At 50.0% G+C, this 23449-nt stretch overlaps 5 protein-coding genes across 5 annotated transcripts; 2 read left to right on the forward strand and 3 right to left on the reverse strand.

The window, feature by feature from the left end:
• The first annotated feature begins 3491 nt into the window (after nt 1-3491).
• On the forward strand, nt 3492-4288 carry F5B22DRAFT_399370 (uncharacterized protein). Its single transcript, XM_047971466.1, has one exon. It carries the CDS (start codon nt 3618-3620, stop codon nt 4224-4226), a length of 609 nt encoding a protein of 202 aa, XP_047827467.1. The 5' UTR covers nt 3492-3617; the 3' UTR covers nt 4227-4288.
• Nucleotides 4289-6332: 2044 nt separating this feature from the next.
• Nucleotides 6333-8270, reverse strand: F5B22DRAFT_638711 (uncharacterized protein; the record flags this gene model as incomplete). The annotated part of the gene is made up of 2 exons (XM_047977621.1): nt 6333-7841; nt 7938-8270. 2 exons carry the CDS (start codon nt 8268-8270, stop codon nt 6333-6335), a joined length of 1842 nt encoding a protein of 613 aa, XP_047827468.1.
• Nucleotides 8271-8525: 255 nt separating this feature from the next.
• F5B22DRAFT_399403 (cell cycle control protein) lies at nt 8526-11091 on the forward strand. Its single transcript, XM_047971467.1, has one exon. It carries the CDS (start codon nt 8781-8783, stop codon nt 10794-10796), a length of 2016 nt encoding a protein of 671 aa, XP_047827469.1. The 5' UTR covers nt 8526-8780; the 3' UTR covers nt 10797-11091.
• Nucleotides 11092-12763: 1672 nt separating this feature from the next.
• Nucleotides 12764-15562, reverse strand: F5B22DRAFT_399416 (uncharacterized protein). Its single transcript, XM_047971469.1, has one exon. It carries the CDS (start codon nt 15044-15046, stop codon nt 12980-12982), a length of 2067 nt encoding a protein of 688 aa, XP_047827470.1. The 5' UTR covers nt 15047-15562; the 3' UTR covers nt 12764-12979.
• Nucleotides 15563-18228: 2666 nt separating this feature from the next.
• F5B22DRAFT_399422 (uncharacterized protein) lies at nt 18229-21664 on the reverse strand. The gene is made up of 3 exons (XM_047971470.1): nt 19846-21664; nt 19655-19794; nt 18229-19599 (listed from the first exon to the last, which is right to left on the reverse strand). Exons 1-3 carry the CDS (start codon nt 20939-20941, stop codon nt 18322-18324), a joined length of 2514 nt encoding a protein of 837 aa, XP_047827471.1. The 5' UTR covers nt 20942-21664; the 3' UTR covers nt 18229-18321.
• Between the last annotated feature and the right edge of the window lie 1785 nt (nt 21665-23449).

The raw sequence follows: 23449 nt of genomic DNA on the forward strand, positions 1-23449 counted from the left end.
ACAATTCCCTCTCAGGGAGCTTATCATGCCACGTGAGAATCGGCGTGACATGAGCGATGACGTCGTTGTCGCCAAAGGCCGCCAGGAGCAAAAGGTCCTTCCGAGGCAGAGACAGGCAGAGGGTAGAGGCAGGCAGAGGCAGGCAGAGGCAGGCCGGAGAGCAAGGGTGCCGCTCGAAAAACCGGGCGGATTTTCGAGTACAGAACAACAGATGACCGATGGCAGCCAGGAAGTCGACACAGCGTAGACATAGAGGTCAGGCAAGATCGAGATTTGGCCAGGGGATCGAAAGACTACCTAGGTAGTGGGGTTCTCTCTGTAGCCCCCGGCCGCGGGCCCTTCGCACTAGAAACCCACAAAGTAAGTACTACTATGTACCTATGTACACAGCACGCTACTGCACATGGTATATACTTGAATCCCTCAGATGCCCCTACATACGAAATAGGTACTCAGTAGGTAGTGCCCTTTGCTCCCTATCTACCTAATCAACTGGCCAGACCCTACTACTAGGTATGTACTAGGTAGGTACAGTACCTAAGGGACATCTGTTAGTGCGCTGACAGTAGCGTGAAGGAGCCTGTCGAGCATGTTCCTTACTTAGCTCTGTCCTTAGGTAGCGTAAATACCTAGGCAGTTTTTTAAGTCCCCTGGTCCCTGGAGCAGCGTTCCAAACAGCGGGTGTCAGCACCGGTATCCACACTGGCCAAAGGTAGTTGGTTCCCTTCCGATTCTCTGGCACTACGAAGTAACGACCTACCTATGTATATACGTGTACATGATGGCACTAGGCTAGGCAGGTATAGCTTCCATTCCAGCTCAAACACTTCAGTCCTACATCCCTAGGTAGTAGAATAGAGAAAATTTATATCTGCCCGTGACTGAAAGACTTAACAGCCCAGGATGTTATTAATTACATAAGTAACAGTCTGTACGTTACAATAGTATTCATTGCATACGATATCACGGGTGCATGTGGGTGAGACGTACATATACACACGGAGAGGCATATAGAGTAAGATCACGTTCATCGTTACGGGACAGACAGGCAGGACTGTAAAGGAAGGACATGTCGATTTAGAAACGCAGCGGCGGATCTACACTAAAACCACAGTTCTGACCATCCATCTTGATCATCAATCTTGCTTTCGACGAATCTTGCAAGGTACAGCATCAAGAAAATCGTCCGATTGGGATGATCTACGGACACCAGACTAATTGTGCTACACATGGTAGTTGACCATCATCAGCCTCTGATCAGCCTGATCACACACCACACCCCAGATACTGCCCAGAAACTACCCCTTCTCTGCCTTTCCGACCTTCCAAGCTTCAACATCAGCCCCCCCAAGAGTCCAAGACATAACAGGAACCAGGGGTCCACACGTATTGCTACCTACAGTACTAGTAGGAGACTGTGATGCATGTGGATATTGAAACTATTCCCGCTACCATCTATTCCCACCGACAGAATGGCGTGAGTTTGGTCCTTTGGTCCCAGTATCTATGTCTTAAGGGTCTCACCGGCGCCTTGGTCCGGCGCCTGGTCCGGAGGGGGGCGGGAGAGGGGGTTTGTTCTGCGATTCTGATTCGTTGCCACGGGTTTAGCGGATGGTCCCTTGGGGCGCTTACTTACTTGCATGTCGATAGATAAGTAGGTATGGTAGGTAGGTAGATTCCTCTGTAGAATTTGCGCGTGGAATTTTTGATGAATTCCAAGCCGTAGAGATACATCGAATCATTTTGACACTGGAACGACAGTAGGAGCACAGTAATTAGGTATTCTGAAGCTACATAGGAATATCATCTCACGTGATCACCACTACTCTCAAGGCAGAATACCTAGTGGTAATGTGAAGGTTTTTCTATACCCTTTTTTCTCTCTCTAAAAATTAATATGTGTTCTATTTATTGTATGGAGCCGTTGCAGGGGTAGTTGTGAACCCTTTTTTTCTCCAATTTTTTTCTCCCAAGGGCGCATGGGGACAGGCACAGAAAGATACAGACAACGATGGACATAGATCGCGATCGGATACCTTCTAGAAAAGGACAAAAAAAGGGTCAGGTTCCTTGCATGTACTTAGTATAGTAAGTAGGTACTGGAAAAAGTCTTTTCGGAGCTTACATACATAGTCTGCCCAGTAGTGAGCATAGTACCTCGAGTACCTAGTGAGTGAGCACTTTGCTAATCGAAACAGCATGGTCCACCAGAGTGCGACATATGTAAAAGAGTCCTCACAGCGATCGAAACTTTGTGCGTGGCATCGAGGATTTTGAACCCGCTGATCTCGAAGGCCCAAGGCCCAAGGCACCAGAACCCCACCCAGCCCACCGGCCCACGTCACAGCAATGTACCGGTATACGATACGATACCTACGACAAGCAAAGTGGTGCTTATGCCATGGCGAGCATGGGCGCCGCCAGATCCTGTAAATAGTTCAAGCTACACATGATTGATTACTTACTTCGTAGAGCACCATCTCCAATGCAGCATGGTGTCGATCAAGTGATAGCCAGCTGGACAGGACGCATCGCCGGCTTCCCGCGTCTCTGGGTAAGGGCTATCTTGGCCATGGGCAAGACAATTCATGACCTGGCACAATTGCTTCGCACTATCTCACCACCGCAGACAATGATTTCCTCTTCACTGAATTCTTTGCATCAACAATCCCGACCCTCATTGCCCCGGAGGCGTGACACAACGTTGAAACTCGTTCGTGGCCACCTTACAATAACTGCCTAGGTACTCTCGATATTGGCGGTCGCACTTCTGTGGCACTCGTTCCATAATTGAGAATAGGTTGAGACAGTCTATGCTCGACTCCAACGACGCCTAACAAAGAGACTACTTCGGGAGGGAGAACGAAACTTGGAGCCCTGTAAGCACTGGGGTCAAACCCTCACCTACCAGAGTCTTTGTCGCGCTCGAATACGTCTAGCGCTTCATAAAGCATGACTGTACGAGCGAGCGCTGTGTCGAAGTTTTCTGTCGCTAACGATGAGCTAGACTGCCTACCTACTGTTGTCGCACAACCTGGAGCGGCTTAGTCGCAATCCTCGCGACGCTTGGAGCGTGCTACTGTTTACTGTGGCCAGCAATTCCAATTGGCCTGGAAGAAGGCGATAGTGGAACATGGACAATGAGCACCGCAAAGACACTTTGGCATACGTGGTGCACGGGATGTTCTGGACCAGTCTCCCCAATAACTGGCAAACGGGTTCATCCCCGATACTCGTCTCATCATGACTCAGCGGGAGGTGCAGCAAGATAGCATTTCCCACAAATGCTCCCACCAAACACCCCCAGAAATCGTCAACAATGTACTCTAGAAGCGAGTCGTGTCGCGAGGCCCAGCGCTCACGCATCGGGACGCAATGACACGGAAATGATTGAATCCAGTCGAAACGATCATGTCAACGGTCGCCGATCTTTACCGCCTTCAGCTTCACTCCCTCGGACTAGGGCACACGCGGAGACGCGAATGATGAACCACTTGGTCGCAACCATAATTACGCAGCCGGAGAGGGGGAATTGCTCGGCACTTCAAAGCCAAGTGGTTTGACTCAGACCAGGGACCTGTGCCAAGCGCAAGATTAGGGAAATGGGAAAGACTTGAATGTCGATAGGGTGCGCGGCGGCCAGGCCGAATGGTAACAGTGCATACGACTTAGTTCTTGTTGTATTCGTGCTACTGCTGCCAATCCCCTACCTACTACCCATAGGTATCATGTCCTTGCTTTCACACCCCGCCGCCATGAGCAAATGGCAAGGTGAGCTGGATCTCTCCGTCGAGATGCTCCAATCCCGAGGAATGGTTCCGAGGCTTGCTAGTGTAGTCGCACAGCAGCAAGCCAACATGGCGGGGGGCGAGGGAGCTCTAGCATGGGAATCTTGCAATCTCCCATGGCGCGTTGTGCGGGGTTTTAGGTTTTGGCCATTCTGCATCCCCATCTCCTCCTCCTCCTCCATCTTCTCTCCCTCTTTCTCCTCATCAGACCCTCGACTTGATTGTCCCCAACGCTGCCCTTCCCCCATTTCCTTCCTTCGGCACGGTTCAGTCGTTCCCCTAGCTCGATTGTCAGAGACTAGGTACCGTACACTACTATACGACTATGAGCCACTAGCTTCGAACATCCACGAGAGAGGGTGTAGAGAGACCATTGGCTCACATGCGCAGGTGAGTAGGAAGGAAACAGGTTTGGGTTTGCCACGGCATGGTATCTAATGCAACTCTCGAATTGGGATTTATGCTTGTAGTCGAGGCGGTGCAAGAAAAAAGTGAGAGACTCAACACCTCTGTGTTCAGTGCAGAGTCCCTCAATTTTTTCTTTCACCGCCTCGGTAGTCTACCTAGCATACCTCCATCCATCCATCCCTCTGTACCCCGGGTTTGTATAAACTAGGTACACTGGTTGAAGGCGAATGGTCGTGTAACACCTGTCGGCATACGCCACACACATTCCCATTACACATGGGGATGGTGGCTGTGATGCGAAGAGGGTTCATGGGCCTCGTGTGAAAACGCCGAGCCGAATTGCCACATCACATTTGCCTCTGGGGGCGTAGGATATATTCTTCCCATACCACCCTCATCAACAGGGTGTAGGCATGTCCTGCTAGCGCCGGCGCGTGTGGGATCACGAAAGGAAAGTTTCAACTAACTTCCTAGCTTACGGCACATGCATGTACAATCCGCCAGTAAAGGTAAAGTTCAATTATCATGATTCGTAACGAGGGGGAAAGATGCTTGGCCCATGACATGGGAATTGCGTCAAGATGCCGTTGTAAAAAGCCTGTATATAATAACAGATAAGCTGCGTGTACACAGCGAATACCAATAGCGCCGTCAGGAGTCGAACTACATGGCAACGTATGACAAGGATCATTAGATAGAGGTACATAGGTAGATAGAAATGTACTACATATGATGCTTGTCGTCAGACAACGTCTTCAATACGCCATCTATATCCGTTAAGCGAGCAATGGACATGGCGTGTACACTAAGTCATAGTGATGCCACATCATCTAAGCCGTCCTCATACCATTTGCTCAACACCATATTAAATGCGGATAGGTTCATTTGACAAACTCTACTTACCTGCCTAAGTACCTACCTACCAGAAACGTAGCGGACATGTCCAACTTTGAACAGGAAGACATGTCACCAGAAACTACCTACACCCGAGTAAATAGGTACCAAATTCCTTTCCATGTGTAAATTACCTAGTTTCATGCCTGCGTTATACAGATTGGTCACCTACGTATATTCAAAAACATTATGAAAACTCCTATATTGCGTGACAGGTGCCATCAGAAGCCCGGAATAAACGTCTTGTCAACTTCGTACCTGCTCAAACCTACATACATTCAAACCCTCGCTTGTGTTTGTCTTTCTCTGATTGATTTGTGCAACGACTATCACCTAGTAAGCACGGATGGCAGAAAGACCAGAATCTAGTAACTGCACCATTTATCCTATTAATTCGACTCTGAAGAGCCATCCGTAGAACTAACTAGTACCCGCAATCCCGTATCCAAAGTAACTGGTCTGTCTGTCTTCGAACGAAGAACACGGCTTCTTAGCTTAGGTACTTTGATCGTCACATGCTCTGCAAGTTCCAGTGCTAAATTCACTCACGTCACGTCTCAAGAATGTCATTCTCCCATCCATCATACCTATAGCGCGAACACCGTTCTTTTGTACGCATACAGCGTAGGAGACGTTGGGGTTTGAGTTCACGCCGTTCGAGTTGACGCAAGTATTATCTGCGTCAACCCCAATAGTAAATCGCATAGATTAGAAATGAAATCCATTTTACTATGTATGTACTTCTTAGTCCACCTAGTCACGTACGTACTCGTGAATAGTCCCGGAGTTTCAGGATCTCGTTCCGTAGTTTCGGTACATACGTAGTCTTGCCTGTAGTAAGTAAAAGCAAAGCCGGATCACCTAGCAACAACTAACGAAAGTTTAAAAATGAAGGGTAGATTAGTCGGTCCAGTAGAATGGTTCACCGAGGATCCTTCTTGGACGCCGTCTCCGAGCTAGCTAGCTACCTATCTTCATGATTGCTTTTTCAAGACACAGAAACAGAGGGCGATAAGGATCAAAAGCCGCCCATACTAAAATAAACTAGAGCAAGACCCAGGCCGTTCCATTGACAAACGCCACGCCAAATATTCCGCTTACAGTATGTAATTCCGGTTTCCCCAATATAGTAGTTCATCGTACACTGGACAAACCTGAGAAACAACCACGTGTGGCATTTATCCACCATCGTACACACTTGCTTTCCTCGGCAATTTTCCGCCCAGGTGACCATCCAAGCCACTACTTCTGCGCGGGCAGTGTCGGCGGACCCATCTTGCCAGCACCCGTGTCTACCCTCTTGCTCGGGGGTTGCCCCGGGACCTTGAATCCGCCATTCGTAGAGCTAGCACCGCCAACTTGGGTAAAGGTGCCTCCCTTGAACCAGCGATCTTCCTCTGCTTTCCTCTTCCTATTGAGTTCAGCCTGAACCTTGGGATCCACAAGCTCAAGGCCCTGGACAGGGGTGAAGGCCAAGGAAGACGCGGTTCCTGCTCCGCCTCCGATGGATGAACCCACGCCCGATGTGCGTAAGCCCTTACCGCGGAGGTCGATATTGTGGGCCGATTGGCCGAATCCACGCAGTGAAGATGCCGCACCGCCGACTGGCGTGGCTCCGCCCCAACCTTTATGTTTCTGGCTTAACTTCGCTCGTGTCCGGTTGTCGATTTGCATGCCTCGGATGCGGCCGTCGCCTGTCTGGCCTATCATGCCCATGCCGACCGTGGAGTCACCAGTACCATAACCAGCCTCTTTCTCCTCTTTGCCAAAGGCCATACGATTTTGCGCCTTCCGTAAGTCTGTCATAGCAGTCGCTTCCTTTGCCTTCCGGGCACGTCGTCCACCGCGCTTACGAGAAGGCTTGTCATCTGGCGCAGGCAAAGCTCGCTGGCCTTTGTTTGGTGGTGGTTCCGTAATCTTGTCTAGACGCTCCAGACACTGGGCGCGAAGTTCCTCTCCATATGACCCGTCTGGAGTAGCATGACTTGTGTCAGCGCGAGCTGCAAGCACCAACTTAGCCGCCACAGCCTTCATGGCCTTCTTCTTGAGATCATTTGGAATGCCCCGAATGATGGGCGAGAAGTACAGATATCCTTGTTGTCTGATCGAAGTATTGGTCGCAAAGGCTGCGCTCCTTGACTTCTTATTCCCCCATGCGGCAATATTGCAAGCAGGGACCCTAGATAGATTCGTTAGACCACCAGCTGTGTTGATTAGTTGGGCTGCCGTCAGTGACCCAACCACGGCCGTTAGGTTCGGTGCGAAGATGCTCATTCGGGACTGAACATATTCAGTTAAGGTCTTTTTCGCCTTATCCATCTTTATCATCATATGACAAGCGCGGAGAATGCGCTCAAGCTCATCCTGGGTAATCTCATGTCCCTTGCTTGTCGTGGCTTCGACCGTGACAACCATTAGTGATGGGCCGTCGAGCACAGATTTGAGGGTTTCGCCTAGAGCGTTATCTTTCGAGTCTTGTATCGCTCTGATGCTGTCTGAATCCATTGGCCCATTACCAAGAATAGCGACGACTTTCGTGTACTCGATTGGATTCTGAATCAAAGTCTCTAACTCAGGAAATCTGGCCGAGTAATGATCCCTGATGAACTTGTGCACCTTCATTATTTCACCATCAATCTGGGTAGATAGCGTGTTCGATTCGGTGAGGACCTTGTATTCGGGGTTGTCTTCGATGTTGCCAACATTCGTGGTTGCCTGCGATAGGGGCTTTGATTGAAAATGTGATATGTCCTGCAGTAGGCGAGCGAATCGGTCAGGTCTGATGCTCGAGCAGAAAGATGTAAACACACAAATTCTCATAAATTTATATAGAGATGGGAGACTAACCTTGAGTAATGGATCCAGCCTGTCCATGACACTGGTGACCTTGCGCACATCGTTGACGTTCGCCAGCTGCATCTTCTCGACCCTCTCTTTGGCAGCTTCTTCATCTTCCAACGCGTTGACAATGCCGTCGTCCAAGCCGCCCATAGCCTCGTCCCCATCGAGCTCTTCTTCTTCGTCACCGTCGAGCATCATGTCTCCATCTTGTTCGCGATCGCCCTTAGGCGACAAGGCCGAGTCATCGCCGAGGTGAAGTCCGGCATCGTTCTGAGCATCGCCATTTTCGGACCCCGAGTCCTCGAAGTCTTGGAGAAGCTCATCCGCTAATGTCGACATTGTGCCGTTGAGGGATGAGCTGTGACTGTGGAATGGTGATATTGGATGACTGATTAGGTGGCGAAGAAGCTATGCGCGACAAGGAGGAAATGCGAATGGGAGATAAAATAAAGTGGGACAACACAAGCTCAGGGCAGGCTTGGCAGCATTGGCCCACTACTTCGTATGATGGTATCTGATAGATGCATATACCCACATAGCTCAACTGCACTGCAGTCAAAACAGTTACCCAACTAGAGAGGTACGATAGCTTGAAGATCCCAGAAGATTTCCTACCTCTGTCTTAATGAAGCTATTTGACGATTTCATTTGACGATATTACTCGACGCCTGCGCAGATACCGCGCTCGTGCCGTTCAATCCCGTTCTGATTCTCTCGATTTTACCTACACTATTGACAGGCTACCATTAGAAGTCGGACATTGCTGAAGCCAGTCTATATCCAAGTTTATTCATCATAACCGACGCGAACGCGCGCGCCCGCTTGACTTCTTCTCATTACACCGCAAAGATGGAGTCCTCTCGCGGCCCTCCGAGGGTCAAGAACAAGGCCGCTGCGCCTATACAGATTTCAGCGGAGCAACTTCTCAGAGAGGCAGTCGACCGCCAGGAAACCGGCATCCAAGCTCCAACGCAGCGTTTCGCCGATCTCGAAGAGCTTCACGAATTCCAGGGCCGCAAGCGCAAGGAGTTTGAGGACTATGTCAGACGCAACAGGATTAATATGAACAACTGGATGCGCTATGCCGCATGGGAGCTCGAGCAGAAGGAATTCAAGCGCGCGCGTTCCATCTTCGAGAGAGCCTTGGACGTCGACGCCACATCCGTTGTGCTATGGATCCGGTATATTGAAGCCGAGATGAAGAACAGGAACATAAATCATGCGAGGAATCTGCTCGATCGTGCCGTTACTGTCTTGCCCAGAGTCGACAAGCTATGGTACAAGTACGTATACATGGAAGAAATGCTTGGAAATATCCCGGGCACGCGACAGGTCTTCGAGAGATGGATGGAGTGGGAGCCCGATGAGGCCGCGTGGAGTGCTTACATCAAGCTCGAGAAACGCTATGGCGAGTATGAACGTGCCCGTGCCATATTCGAGCGCTTTACCATCGTCCGCCCCGAGCCGCGCAACTGGATCAAATGGGCCAAATTTGAAGACGAGTTTGGAACAAGCGATATGGTTCGCGAGGTATATGGCGCTGCTGTCGAGGCTCTTGGCGACGAGTTTGTGGATGAGAGACTTTTCATCGCCTACGCTCGGTTCGAAGCCAAGTTAAAGGAGTACGAGCGTGCGAGGGCCATCTACAAATACGCTCTCGACCGCCTACCACGGTCCAAGTCTATGGGACTACATAAGGCCTATACTACTTTTGAGAAGCAATATGGCGACAGAGACGGTGTCGAAGACGTCGTGTTATCTAAGAGAAGGCGCATCTATGAGGACCAAATCAAAGAGAACCCGAAGAACTACGATATATGGTTTGACTACGCCCGACTCGAAGAAACATCAGGCGATCTAGACCGCGTGAGAGATGTGTATGAGCGAGCGGTGGCACAGATCCCCCCGACCCAGGAGAAGCGGCATTGGCGCCGATACATCTACCTTTGGATATTCTATGCAATATGGGAGGAAATGGAAGCTAAGGATATCGCTCGGGCGCGCCAAATCTATAAGCTTTGCCTGGACCTGGTACCTCATAAGAAATTCACGTTTGCCAAAATATGGTTGCTTAAGGCACAGTTTGAAATTCGTCAGGGCGAACTAACGACCGCAAGGAAGGCACTCGGTCAGGCCATCGGCATGTGTCCTAAAGACAAGCTTTTCAAAGGCTACGTCGAGCTAGAGCTCAAGCTATTCGAGTTCGTGAGGTGCAGGACGTTATACGAAAAGCACATAGAGTGGAACCCGGCCAACTGTCAGACGTGGATCAAATTCGCCGAACTTGAGAGAGGTTTAGATGATCTAGAGAGAACGAGGGCCATCTTCGAACTAGCCATTGCTCAGCCCGTCCTAGACATGCCCGAGCTGCTGTGGAAGGCCTACATCGACTTCGAAGAAGAAGAGGGCGAGTACGATAAGACACGCGACCTATACGAGCGGCTGCTCGAGAAGACCGACCATGTCAAGGTCTGGATCAGCTACGCGCACTTTGAAATCAACATCCCCGAGGACGACGAGGAAGAGGGCGCAGAGGAGCAGCCCGTCAGCGAGGAGGCCAAGGTACGTGCTCGCAAGGTATTCGACCGTGCGTACAAGAGCATGAAAGAGAAGGAACTCAAGGAGGAGCGGGTATCTCTCCTCAACGCCTGGTTGTCGTTCGAGCGTACACATGGCTCCGAGGAGGACGTGGACAAGGTGCAGAAGCAGATGCCACACAAGGTCAAGCGCAGGCGCAGGCTCGAAGACGATTCTTTCGAGGAGTACATCGATTATGTCTTCCCTGCCGACGACGAGCAGAAGCAGGATCTCTCCAAGATGCTTGCTATGGCCTCAGCTTGGAAGCAAGGCGGTGGCACGGTTTAGCTGGCAAAGAGGTAGAGCAATTGGCCTTTTGTAATATTCACGCGAGTATTGAGACAGCACGTTTACTGTATGTGGAAGTGAGAGAGTGAACCCTATATATTATTAGGGAGTATTGGGAACAAAAACTATTTGTGAGACTCCTGATGCCTCACGGAATTGGTTTTATAGAATAATAGCATCAGGTCCTAGGGCGAGTTTCAGGTGAAGAAGAATATCTTTACCACCCCGCGATGATGGTATCGATACCTAAACTAGTAATAGTCGCGCGACTTGAAGAGTTTAGCACAACAGATCATTATATATAATTGATGATAATAGTATGACTACACGCCTGCTCGTTATTGTAGGGAACGACTCAGAAAGTTGACCCCTGCCAAGCATACGTGTACCTCGTTGCGGCGCGCTTGCCCATCTACTAAGTAGAAGGTTTAAACTAGTTTACAGGTTAATATAGCCCTACTCTCTCGAGCCTCTCTCTCTGGATGGGAGATACTTGGTAGTATGTGTGCATGTAGCAAGTTATCCACGATACTAGGCGTCATAACAAGCCTTCTCATAAACGACCGAGATAACCTGCATGTACGTACTGCATGGAGCAGGACACGGCATCGAATTGCACACCGCTCCCCGGAAACCACATAATTAGCAATGATGACCTGCTTACAACACTACCTAGAACAAGAAGAGGGGTTCAGACGAAAGGCGCTGAGACCGAAGTCCCGAGTCCGACAATCGTACGTCCTCAGCTCAACCCGTTAGTCAGACCTGGCATGAAATCAGCCATGCACGATGACCTCATCATCCCACACGGCCGGATCTCCATTCAGAAACAGAAATACCAACCAAGCAATACCGTAGGATACCGAAATCGAAAAAAAAAGAATGCCCAGCAATCGGCTATCTCTGTTTCATCTCTCTCGCCAAGAAAAGAGAACCCATGCCATCTACTTATTCGAACAATATCCAAAATATCAATCAATCAAGGGCGCAACGCATCCAACTTTATTCAATTCGAGGTATATCTTAAATCTGTCTGTCCTATCTACCCATCCCATCCCATCCCTTCCCAACAACAACAACAAAATGCTCTCTCCGCTCGCCGTGAACTTCTCCGCTTAACTCAACTCAACTCATCTCATCTCAACTTTGGACTAATTATAAGACAAATAAAAAATTAAAAAAAAAGGAAATATAGTCATGAACTCATTGATCATTGATCATAGAAGTACGTCAGACAGCCATGAAAAGATCTCTTTCACTCCGTCCATCAGCCCCGCCGACCAGCCAGCTTGTGAAACCCGAGCCACGACCTCACTGATCAGATAAGATGTCAAGACGCCCGGCCAGGAGGGGAAAACAAAACAAAAAGAGAGACAATAGATAGATAGATCGTGTGAATGGTTTTGTCTGGTCTCATTATCAATCCCTGCTTCTCTAAACCCCAACTCCCCCAACCCCCATCTCTTCACTCACTACCCGGGCGATCAACCCGCAGGGTGACGTATCCAGGGAGGGACGGACAAAATGCCATCCATGCTCCTCCCTGTGGCGCATCATCGTGTATCAGAAAACAAAGGTACTCTGCGCGACCCAATGAGCGAGCAACCGCTTATTCCCGCGTCCCGCTTCCTAATTAGTTCCAACCATGCATAGCATATCGTAGTCTCGTTAAGACACGTGGCTCGCGATTCACGGACCCGAGCCTGCGGTACTTCTAAAACCCGTGGGACACAGAAAGTTTCTTTTCTCTTCTTCCCCCCCTCTTTCTGGTCTCTTTCTGGTTTTTTTTTTTTAATCGTGTCGGTGGCGGCGGTGGCCATCTGTCACAATTGAAAAAGTATCAGTGAAAAGGTTCTTTAGATTTTTTTGTAGAAATGAAAAGAAGCGATCTTGCAACTATCTGAGAGATAACGGCACATGGACTGCCTCGATTAAGAGACACAAGGCAAAACCGCGTCCCCCAGCTAACCCAGACTGTTTTCCATGTAATAGATTCCTCGTATTAGAAAAGCAAAATGTGTCGTTATCATAAGTCGTATATTTGCAACAAGCCGCACAAGGTATATGTGTACAGTGTGTATGGAGAATTGAGCTTATAGCAGTGGTGTGAATGAGAATCTGGCACAAGATGTAGATGCTATCTACGGTTTAACGGAGAGTTGAGTATTGAAACGAGCTCAGCCTCACCGCCCATTGTAGCCAACGGGCGGTGCTGGCAAAGTAGCGGAGTAGGGATTTGCATCTACATAGCGCGGCGCATCAGTATAGCGATGTTCTTGCGGAGTAGCAGAGGTAGCCCAGCCATTAGCCCGAGATCTACCGTAGTGGTCATCATTCGCCCGCTTGAGCCTTTCGATACGCTTTTGATGACGCCTCTCTCTCTCTTCCTTCCACTCGGTTATCGACTTCGACTGTTCTCGGGCTTCTTTGACCTCGGAAAGGGCGCCCTTGATACCCAATGCTGCAATGCCGACTGAGGCCGCGTCTTGCATTATGGCCTTCGACTTAAGCTTCTTGGCCTCTTGCGGGCTCAGCTTGCCTTGCTGCACTGCCTTGTGTCTCGCATTTCTTGCCTGCACACTTTGGTATACGCTATGGGCAGCGTGAATGGTGGCGACACTGGCTAGGCCGGCTGTAAGGATTTGTTTCCTCCGCATCTTGCTCGTTGTTTTTCTATCGGTGTCCGAATCTCCCAGATCGCTGCTTGAAAGTGAACTTGACCTACCTCGTGAATGAGACCGGCTCCGACTGCGCCCCCCACGTGAGCGTTCATCGTAGTAGTCATCTTCTGGACCCCTTCCTCCCCTCATGTAATAATCTTCGTCGTCGTCGTAGTACCGATCGCGACGACCCCCTCGAGGTGAGTGGCTGTCGTAGGAGCGATCGTCGCGTCGGTCATCTGGTCCATTGCCCAGTCCGATCTTGGCAAGGCTGCGTCGTGCGCCATCGACAATGCTGCGGCTGCGGCTGCGCCTCCTTCGAGAATCATCCCGGGTATCATAAGAATCATCGCTGCGAGCGCGAGAACGAGATCGACTACGATCTACTAGTTTCTTTGCGCCGAGCGCGCCTAAACCCGCTGTCGCTAGTGCTGCGAGTCCGGGCCCATGGCCTCTGCTGCCCGACCGGGCGCGGGAACGACTGCGACTTCTTCCTGTAGAACGGTCCTCTTCAATATCCTTTCGGGAGCCATTGAGCATTCTGTTGCCCACTAGACCACCGATGACGGATTCAACCAAGTGCCGCTTGCTGTCCTTGGTCGGATCATGGGCGGCGTCGATGGTCGCAGCACCGGCGGCCGCAGTGATGACACGCTTCATCTTCTCACCCTTCCAGCCACCGGGCTCCTTAGCAACACGGAATGCTTCAGCAGCACCAGCAATCAGTGATGCCTTGGCCGCCTTTTGCATCCTGGCTGACGGGTTGTCTCGTGAGCGATGGGAGTCAGGGGAGCCACGACGGCTTCTCGAACCAGGGCGGCTCTCTCTATCATTGTCGCCGCCGGTGAGTGCCTTAATGGCACCACCAAGTCCCGCGGCGGAGAGTGCACTTTCGAGGAAAGATTTATTGCCCTTGTGGGATCGAGGGTCTTCGTCTTCGTCAGAGTAGTATTCAACCATACGACCATCACGGCCTTTGTGAATCATATAGGTCGACTTTTTATCCTCCTTGTTCTGATGCTTGTTATAGAAATCGGCACCTTGGTAACCAGCAAGGGCACCGGCAGCGCCAAGAGCAGCCGAGGCCGCGATATTGCGATGAATATCGGTGCCCTCCTGTTTCGCTTCGCGGCGGTCCCAGACTTCCTTGGCACCAGCGGCGATGAGACCGCCGGCGACGGCGGCAATGATCTTTTCCTGCTTGCTCAGAACGCGCTTGCGCGTCCTTTCCTCCTCCTCATAGTAAATGCTGCCGGGTTTCTTGCCACGGCTCGAGACCTTGTCATAAGAGCGACGCGGGTCATGATAATAGTCGTCATGGGCAGGCTCGGCCGACCTTGCGCGGCGGATATCTCTAGAATAGCCAGGGGGCGGGAAGTCGCGCCTCACCTCCTCGACTGACAGATCGCTGTTCTCGCGAGGGACCAGAGCGTTGCGAGAATTTGGGTTCACCCTGTAGTAGGTTTCCTGTGTTTCGACGACGCGCGGCTCTGCCCTCTCGCGTTCGCGGCGATCGTCATAGTAGCGACGAGATTGGTGGTGGTGATGATGGTCCCGCGGAGGGGCGTCATATTGGTCATAAGCCGACATGACGACGGAACCGTTCGGTCTAGTGCTTCAGCTGCTAAGGGAGTGCCAGAATACGGCCAGAATATGGACTTGACTCGGACAAAACAGCCAGGTAACAAAATAAACAGTACTACTGGAACGTCGTCGATTGAGTTTGTGTTAGGCCAGGTACGAGTAATGGGATGGCCATGAAAATGTAGGTGAGGGAAGAGAGGGGTGCGGGGGGGTAATAACTTCCTTCTGCGAGTCCTATCCTTGGTACAGTATCTACAGAGGCAGGTACTTGGGCAGGTACTTACTGTGTATCCCTAGCCAACGTGGATGGGCCCAACGCTCACCTGTAGGGCGCCTATGGCTGCACCGTCTAGTGGCCACTTAATGTTCTACCCAATGTTCTGACCAAGTACCGTGGTGGGTGCTTCTGCGCTGGGTGAGACGAACGATTTGCCCAACGTCATCAGGAAGCTGTACCTAATATGTACGCCATATGATGCGACTACCTACGTACCTACGTGTACTTCCTAGAGGGTAATAGAGGGGTCAGAGGGCACTGTGAGGGCACTTGGATCCTGGAATTCTGGAATTATACTGGGTGACGTAATAGCGCTAATACCCAGAGCACTCTAGAGCCTGCCTAGCCCTGCTAACCTACTGCACCTACCTGTAGGCAGATCGAGGGCAGATTTTCCCTCCAGTGGCAGTGCCATCTCATAGGAATCAGATCTAGGATAGCACGGCACTGCCTCTATCTCTTTCTTCCTGGCTACCTACCTAACTGTCGGGCGTATGCGGCTCAGAATGTCCACAGGGTATCTCAACTTAATATTCCGCCCTCGGCGTCGGCGCATTCCTAGTCTAATAACTCATCCCCAACGTCTTTTGCTTCGAGATGGGGATAGAGTACTGTGCACTGGTTGTATATACCGTATTACCTAGCGAGCCCTAGTCCGTTTTTCAGGACATTGAACCGCAACGCCGTCTTCCTATTTTCTGTGGGTTGTTCTGTCTCTAGGAGGCAAAAAGAAAACCTTGGACAAACATGGAACATGGTTGATGGCTGGGCATCAAAGCTACATACATACATACATAGGTAGCGATGTAGGTAGGTTAGTCCATGGTCGACCGGCCGCGAATACGGTAGTTCGCACCATGGAACGGCACAAACAAACATGCTACCTAGGTATTCTTCATGCCCAATCGCGAGCTCCCCTCTCCCCCTTTTCCGTCTCCGCGCGCCCTCTCTTGACAATCGGGCGAGACTGTGCAGGCCATGTGTCTGTCAAATGTACGGTAGCCATAACTTGCAGCATTAAAAAAAAAAAAGATCCAGAAATTTTTCAAGCTTGAGCTACCACCTCGGGGCTCCTTTCTTATGCGACCCTCCGACGCTTGCTGTGTGTGTCCAGTCTAAGCCAGCCAGATAGATGGTTCCATCGGTATATCCGCTGGAGCCCTCGGGTTCTATTCACCGCTGCGCATTCTTGCGCGTGTATGTACACTCTGTAATCCTAGTCTAGTAGCACGGTGAACCCTACCAGAGCCGTTTGCAGGCGCACAGCATCACAGGCCCAAGCAGTACCGAAGCTTCAAACCTGCATAGCCCCCCGCACCTCCCGGCCTCATCCCCGCGGCCTTGCCCAGGTGCTCTGTGCTCCAAGATGTGTACGCGTTTTTACAGCTTCTCCTGTGCCGAGTGACCATGGACGCCGTTGGCGCCCAGGTTAGCTGACGGAAATCGCCCGGTCAGGGTGTAGGTAGTGTAACCTAGTGCTCATCTATCTGGATGTAGATAAACAGATGTGCGAACAGAATACAAAAATGGGATAAGGCTCTCCATATTCATTCCCGGTGCAACATCATTTGTGTAGGTAGCCGTCAGTGTGGCAAAGATCGTCCAAGTCAAGGCTCTCTCCTAGTAAAGGCAGACAGGTATATATCCTCAGATCAGATGGATGTCTATGGTGAAAACCCCCTATAATAAATTTATAATACATATATATCATTCGTTACAGCCGCAACTATTATAATTAAATATAAATCCAAGCTGTATACAAAAGTCCTCGTGTGTGCACCCATTCAATCGAAACCAGCCACTGTGATATAAATCTTGAAAATCAACCTTTATCTAAACGCGGGATAGCAGAGCCTGCTTTTTCGAAACAGAAGCGACCGATCAGCTGGGAAATCCAGCCTAGTAAAATTGACCCGTTACTTCTCAAGGCGGTAATATAAAGCTGACTATTTCAACAATTTTATATTTTGTTACGACCAGTTACTCATACAATGATATCAGCCACAAACACGTTGTAGGTCATGCCTTTTGTTTTTTTTTTTCCCCTCCCGACGTCGAAGTCTAAATAGTGCTTCCCCTAACCCATTGCGCCTTTTAAGTGAATCCATGGAAGTTCCCCCTACCCGCGCAAAGATGCAAATGCGAAAAATTCATACCAGACCCGGTTTTGTCTAGAGACGACGAATTGCAGACAACTTCAAGCCGGCAGATAAGAGTGCCACAGCGGACTTGGGTTTGTGACCATCCAAGTTCGCTGGGGGAAAATGTTCGTGAAATTGTTATGACCGCGGCACATGCCTAGTCATGTGACTTGCGCAGATTTACCCCTTTCCCATCATAAGAAGGATAGCCTCCTGAAAAGAACCCAGCCCAAAAACAAGTCAATTCAAAAGGCTGAAAAGGAAAGGAAGACAGCTGGTGTGACAAGGCGCATTGTAAAAAGGGCAAGGGCGAAGCTGTCGTGCTGTACGGCTTCGGTCGTCATGCATCATTCATGCCGTGTCATCACATCCATGCCGCAAGGCGATCGTAATAACCCAGTTACAGACTGGACGTATAGGCATAGCTTGCTCTACAAGCTACAATGTTTCTTCCTGCATTGCCAATCGGAACTCGAGCAGGTTCCGTGCGAATGGCCAAGTCAAGACTGGCTATCAGTAATTACGTCCAAGAGTCCCAATACCGTAAAGGGGTATAACTGCGCACGTGATTTGTTTTATACGGCCGGGAGTTGTCTTAATGCGAAGGAAATAAAAGTTAAGGTACTAATTAACTTTCGTGATATAGTACTATGCCCTGGGCAGCAACTTCGTATGTAAGCTGACTAAGGTCTTGAACTCAGCTATTTGGCATGAAAATCCAATGAGCTTGGGCTGTTTCGCCCTGTTCAGGGTCAATGATCATCACACCTCGGAAGTAGAATCTGATTGGAGAATGTGATACGAGACCTAAAAGAGGTCCGAACAAATAGGTATGTGCTCGGGCCTAATCAATACCCTTATATTCAATGTGCAACGCCAACGCCATTGGTAAGATGAGAGTTGTCAACAAGTGCCTGTGGTTGACCAAGAATCGTACCATTGGTCAAAGAATGAGGCTGCTCGTGCGATGGGGAGATACCATTCACTTCCCCATGGGCTACGGCTTTCTTGTCCTCGCCGCCATTCACTGAGGCAGGCTTGAAGCCGTTGAAGGTAGAGGTATTGGATGGCGAGAATTCAGGGACCGTAGCAGAAAGCTGAGACTCCTGTGGGCGAGTGTACGCCATGGAGCCATTCACAGCAGCCATATTCATAGGTAGCCCATAGTTACCATTCGGGTAATGTGCGAACCCGTGTTCGCTCGTAGGGGAGAACATGGGAGGAGCCTCAACCGGATATTGAGGGGACATCATGGGATGCTGGAACCCGTTGCTGAAAGGCTGCCATGAAGCTGGGCCTTCGTGGCGAGCTGAGGGATGTCTTTCACTCATGTCTTTCAAAACCCACTTATCCCATCCTTCTTTACTTCGTACCCGTTCAACACCGTCGTTGCCCATAACCAGTTCGAGTAGGACAGAGTCTATACATGCCTGACGAAGGATGTTCAGGTCAACAAGCAATTCTTTCATGCGGTTGAACGAAGCAATGACGCTGATGGCTACAAAGCCTTGGCTGTCCATATGTCTCCGCAAAAACAGATCCTTCACAATGTTGTTGACGGAAAAGTAGTATTCAACTTGCTGTTGAGCAAGTTGCAGGAGATTTCCAGACTCATATGGGAATATTCCACCGTTAGGAGCATGGTAAATGGTGGGATCGTAGGGGATATTCATAGGTGCCATGGTTGGAACCCTTCCACTACCTTGTCTACGATTTCCGTTCGTAGGTTTGCGCTGACCCGGTCCAGATTGAGCCGAGTATGAATAGGAGACAGGCTGGTAGCCTGCATTATAATGACTACCGTGGCGGGGGTTGCTAGATGGGAATTGGTATGTGTGATGCTGGGCCGCATAGGGATGTTGGGCGTATTGAGACATTCCATTGGTATTGTTCAGACTAAAGCCACCACGGCCACGACCTGCACCCCTTCCTCGCTCGTTGCCTCGATGATTCGAACCATTTTGGCTTTGGGGGTGGTGTTCTTTATGAGTTTGGGTCCTAATATCCTTGGAGGAATCGGAATTTCTGACATTTTCTCCTGCTTGTTGACTTGACATGGGAGCTTGCCCTGACTGCTCTTGAGTTGTGCCATTAACAAATCCAGACTGGCTAGGCTTGTGTTGATCACGACTCGTGATATCCTGAGCGAGAATTAGCTGGCTTTTTAATATAGAATTTAATAGCTTATTGACATACCGATGTTGACTCCTTTTGTATTTTTGAGTGCTCCACGTGTGAATTATTCTTTCGGCCCTCGCGTTGCCCGGAACTCTCAGTTGGCGCACGTTTAGGTCCTGAGCTAGTACGGGGACCAGCGGTGGCTTCCTGTGCTCGGTCTAATAAAACGTTAGAAATCGCACACATAAGAAAGGCTGGTAAGGTCCTACCATTAGAGCTGACTGCAGACTGGTGGTTCCCAGTAGCATCACGTCCACCACGAGGAGCTCCGGTACGAGCGCCAGTACGCGGACCTCGATTAATAGGCGTCTCGAACTTAACGCTGGGCACGAAGTTCTGCATCTTGACCCATTCATTCTTCTGTTTCGGCTTCACCGTCTTGGTATCTTCTTTATCCTCCTTTTCCAGCTTTTCTGGTTGAGCCTGTGGTTGGGTCTTCAAATTTACGGCGGCTGTCTCTGGGGTCGGCCAGGAAGCCGGGTTGCTTGCAACAAAGTTGGTATCCAACTCCTTCTCTTGTGTTCTGGCGCCGCGCGGAGCTGTTCTCTTGGGACCGTGAGTATTGTTGCGCGACGACTCGCCGTCTCTTTTCGGACCCAATTTTCCGTTGGTAGAAACTTTGGATCCCTCTCCCGATTCACCCTGGGATGACCGTGTTTTGGAGTCAACGCTCGGTTGCGCAGGACTGATACTAGAACTGGTCGACTGATCGGCAGCCTTTGCCTTAGCGGCTTGTTCTTGTTGTCTTTGTACCCAGATATTGATACTTGGTAACGGCGCCTCGGAAAGTTCTACCTTGGCTGGTAAGGCAGCCTTCTCCACATCCTCTCCAGCTTCTATGTCCTTCTCGGTAGACTTGCTCTTCTTGGGCTTCCTACCTTTCTTGGCCTCATCCTGTTCGCCAGCATCCGAGCCAGTACTTATTGGACGTCCTCGTGTTTCTGTACTCTTGAAACCATCATCCAAAGATGACTGATCTGCCCCTGCCTTTGCCGAGCCGACAGACTCTGCAACAGACGTTACGGTATTGGTGTCATCTTGAGTAATGTCAGTTCCATTCAGTTGAGAGTCGTCGGGCTTCACAGATGTGCTGCGGACACTGTGAGAAGAATCAATGTCGTGCGATGATGCTGAAACAGCTACAGATGGGTCTCGGGTACTGGCGTTCGTCGTGTTGGTGTCGCGGCTCGGGTTGCCAGTAACTGATGGTGTTTGACTATGGTTAGGACTTTGCTGCGATGTCACCGATTGCGCAGGTAGCTGGCCCTTTGCGGCTTGGGCGTAAGAGAAAGTCGAGGTCGACATTGCGTCTGGTTTTAGTAATGCAATGAAGAAGTCTAGAAAGGCTGTCGGGTATGGATATGGAACCGCAGCGAAACCGCTGTGGCTTACTGCGTGCCTCAATCGAGGAAGCCCTCAGGCGGCTACCACCAACGCACCAGAGGCGAAACCACCCCAAGTATAAGTCAAAACGTATTGAGGCCGAGGAAAGTGGTGTTTAATTGGGGATGTGGCCGTGTGTGGGAGATAGGGTCAAGTACCGGGATGTAGAAAGGTGCCGAAGAGTGACAGCCCTAATATGAGTTGATCAATGCCGGCACTGGCTGATGCTAGCACTCGATTACCATCAAACAGCGGCAAGGGGATGATCAAAATGATAAATAAGGAAAAGAAGGCTCTTTAGTGGTAATTGAGATTGCCTATGGTAGGAAATGAAAACCCCGATTGTTGAGTGTGTGGGAGTGCGGGGTGCGCGCAACTCAGGTTTCCAGGCAATGGAGGTGCACCACAGCAGCAAGTCAAATATAAAGTCGGATGCACGATGGGCGCTCGATCCGGCGCAGATGATAGACCACGATCTAGGACGTAGACAGTGAAACGGCTTGTCGTGGTTGAGAAATCCTAGGATCGGTCAGGTCACAAGCGACAATGCTGATGTGGAAGGTTAGGCGGGCATAGCAGGATGGCTCTCGGAAGAGTGAATAAGTAAAAAATAAAATAAAAAATTACCCAAAAAAAAAAGATTAGATAAAAGAGGAGAAAGTTCAACAACTAGTGCCATGTACATGCAAAAACGATGACTGTGCTAAGGGAAACGGAGCCAGACCAACCAGACGCAGGCACAGATTCCGAGCCGAACCGTAAATTAACCCAGGATAGCAGGAGGAGCAAGTCATGAGTGCATAGATATGGTTGGCCACGGGGATTCAATACATGCAACGCAACAATGGCATTATAATAGGATAACAGCGGCGACGACTAACCGAATGCTTGGACTAACCTGAGACAGAGCGTGTGTAGGGCAAGGAGGTCCGTAGATGTCCGATCTCCCTTGTTCCTGAGGTTTGTCAAGGCAAAAAAAAAAAAAAAAAAAAAAAAAAAAAATTAGGAATGAAAAAAAAAGAGGGTTGAGTCAAGCGGAGACCTCAGGTACACCGGAATATTGAACTATGAATGAGCAGCGCCGTTGAGCACCGTCCGAATGGAGGGAATAATCGGAACGAGCTACTGGGGAGAGTGATATATTTCCGCAACAGGCACGGAGAAGGTTGAGAAATATGTAGGATAAGGATCTCGAATCTCTCTGCCTGCTGAGGAGGGCGGAGGACGTGCCTTGGGCGGGTAAAGAGACACGCAGGATAGAAGTAGGCCCTGACGCGAAGCAAGCGAGAGAAGATGTGGGAGAGGAGAGGCAGACGGGTATTAGGGTGCAGGATATTGTGTGGTATGAGACTCGATCCCAATAAAGCGAGGATACCTTAAGAGAGATGGAATCTTTGTGGGCGAGGAAGAAGGTGATGTGGTGGTGGTGTAACCGGTGCCCTACTGAGGTGCTTAGGTACCGAGTTAGGTAGGTGTAAGTGCCTAGGTTAGGTGCCTGGATGAATGGTAGGCTCGATCGCTAGGTATGGCACTCCCCCCTCTCTTAGGTATCTAAAGTGCCCACAGGCACCTATCACTTAAGTACCTAAGGTAGCGTACCTAGCTGGTTGATTTCCGTTCAGCGGGCAGGCTGGTAGGTTAGGTGCCCCTACCACGCCTATATGTACTATGTATGTAGGTAGGTACCTATATAATATTCAGGCATACCGGTGCTGCGTATAGGACGGCCGGCGGGCAGAAACTCGAGCTGTCAGTCGTTCAACTTCTCTCTTCCTTCTAACAGGCAGGTTGAAAACTTGATTTACCTACCTAGCGCTAACTATGCTAAAGCGCTTGATGCGTAGAGAATTTCATAAATCTGTTGGGGTTACGGTCGCATGGCTGCAATAGGTAGGCGGATAATAAAAGTTCCCAGGCACATACAGTCAGTACACTATTTATGGGCACATCTACCGAGGCCAGTACAAGAAGCCGTACTCCGTGAAAGGCAGGGCAAATCCTGGTACGTTTTTGCTTTATGCCAAAGCCGCGAGACGAGTCGAGGTTAGTACCTAGGTAGGCATTATGATTTTTTTTACTCCAATTAAAAAAAAAATAATTCAAAAGGGTGCACGACGAGGGCTTTGTATACGCTAGTGCGTGCGTGCATGGGTAGGCAAGGCGTGTGCTTCGCGTGGGTTTCCCCCTCTCTCCTCTTCCTGTCCATTCACCTATTCCACACTTTGGCCAATGGTGAAGCATGTAAAACAAATAGCAATTGTACAACAACCCCAAACAAAAAAGATAATAAACATAGGATGGAAGGAGAGTGAGTCAAGAAGCGCAGTAGGTTTTGCCTCCCTCTCTCACTCTCTCTAGGCATTGGGGCCTTTTCTTTTTTCATACCTATGTTTAAGTAGGTACTTACATGGAGTTCCAGATGTTGTCGAG

This window comes from Xylaria bambusicola, assembly GCF_022495145.1.
Source record: "Xylaria bambusicola strain CBS 139988 unplaced genomic scaffold F5B22scaffold_48, whole genome shotgun sequence".
Classification (NCBI taxonomy): domain Eukaryota; kingdom Fungi; phylum Ascomycota; class Sordariomycetes; order Xylariales; family Xylariaceae; genus Xylaria; species Xylaria bambusicola.

Coding starts and splice junctions, on each gene's coding strand:
- F5B22DRAFT_399422 (XM_047971470.1), bottom strand. CDS start 20,941: ATGTCGACCTCGACTTTCTCTTACGCCCAAGCCGCAAAGGGCCAGCTA. Junction 19,795..19,845: donor GTCTGCAGTCAGCTCTAATG/GTAGGACCTTAC, acceptor ACGTTTTATTAG/ACCGAGCACAGGAAGCCACC. Junction 19,600..19,654: donor TACAAAAGGAGTCAACATCG/GTATGTCAATAA, acceptor ATTCTCGCTCAG/GATATCACGAGTCGTGATCA.
- F5B22DRAFT_399403 (XM_047971467.1), top strand. CDS start 8,781: ATGGAGTCCTCTCGCGGCCCTCCGAGGGTCAAGAACAAGGCCGCTGCG.
- F5B22DRAFT_399416 (XM_047971469.1), bottom strand. CDS start 15,046: ATGTCGGCTTATGACCAATATGACGCCCCTCCGCGGGACCATCATCAC.
- F5B22DRAFT_399370 (XM_047971466.1), top strand. CDS start 3,618: ATGTCGATAGGGTGCGCGGCGGCCAGGCCGAATGGTAACAGTGCATAC.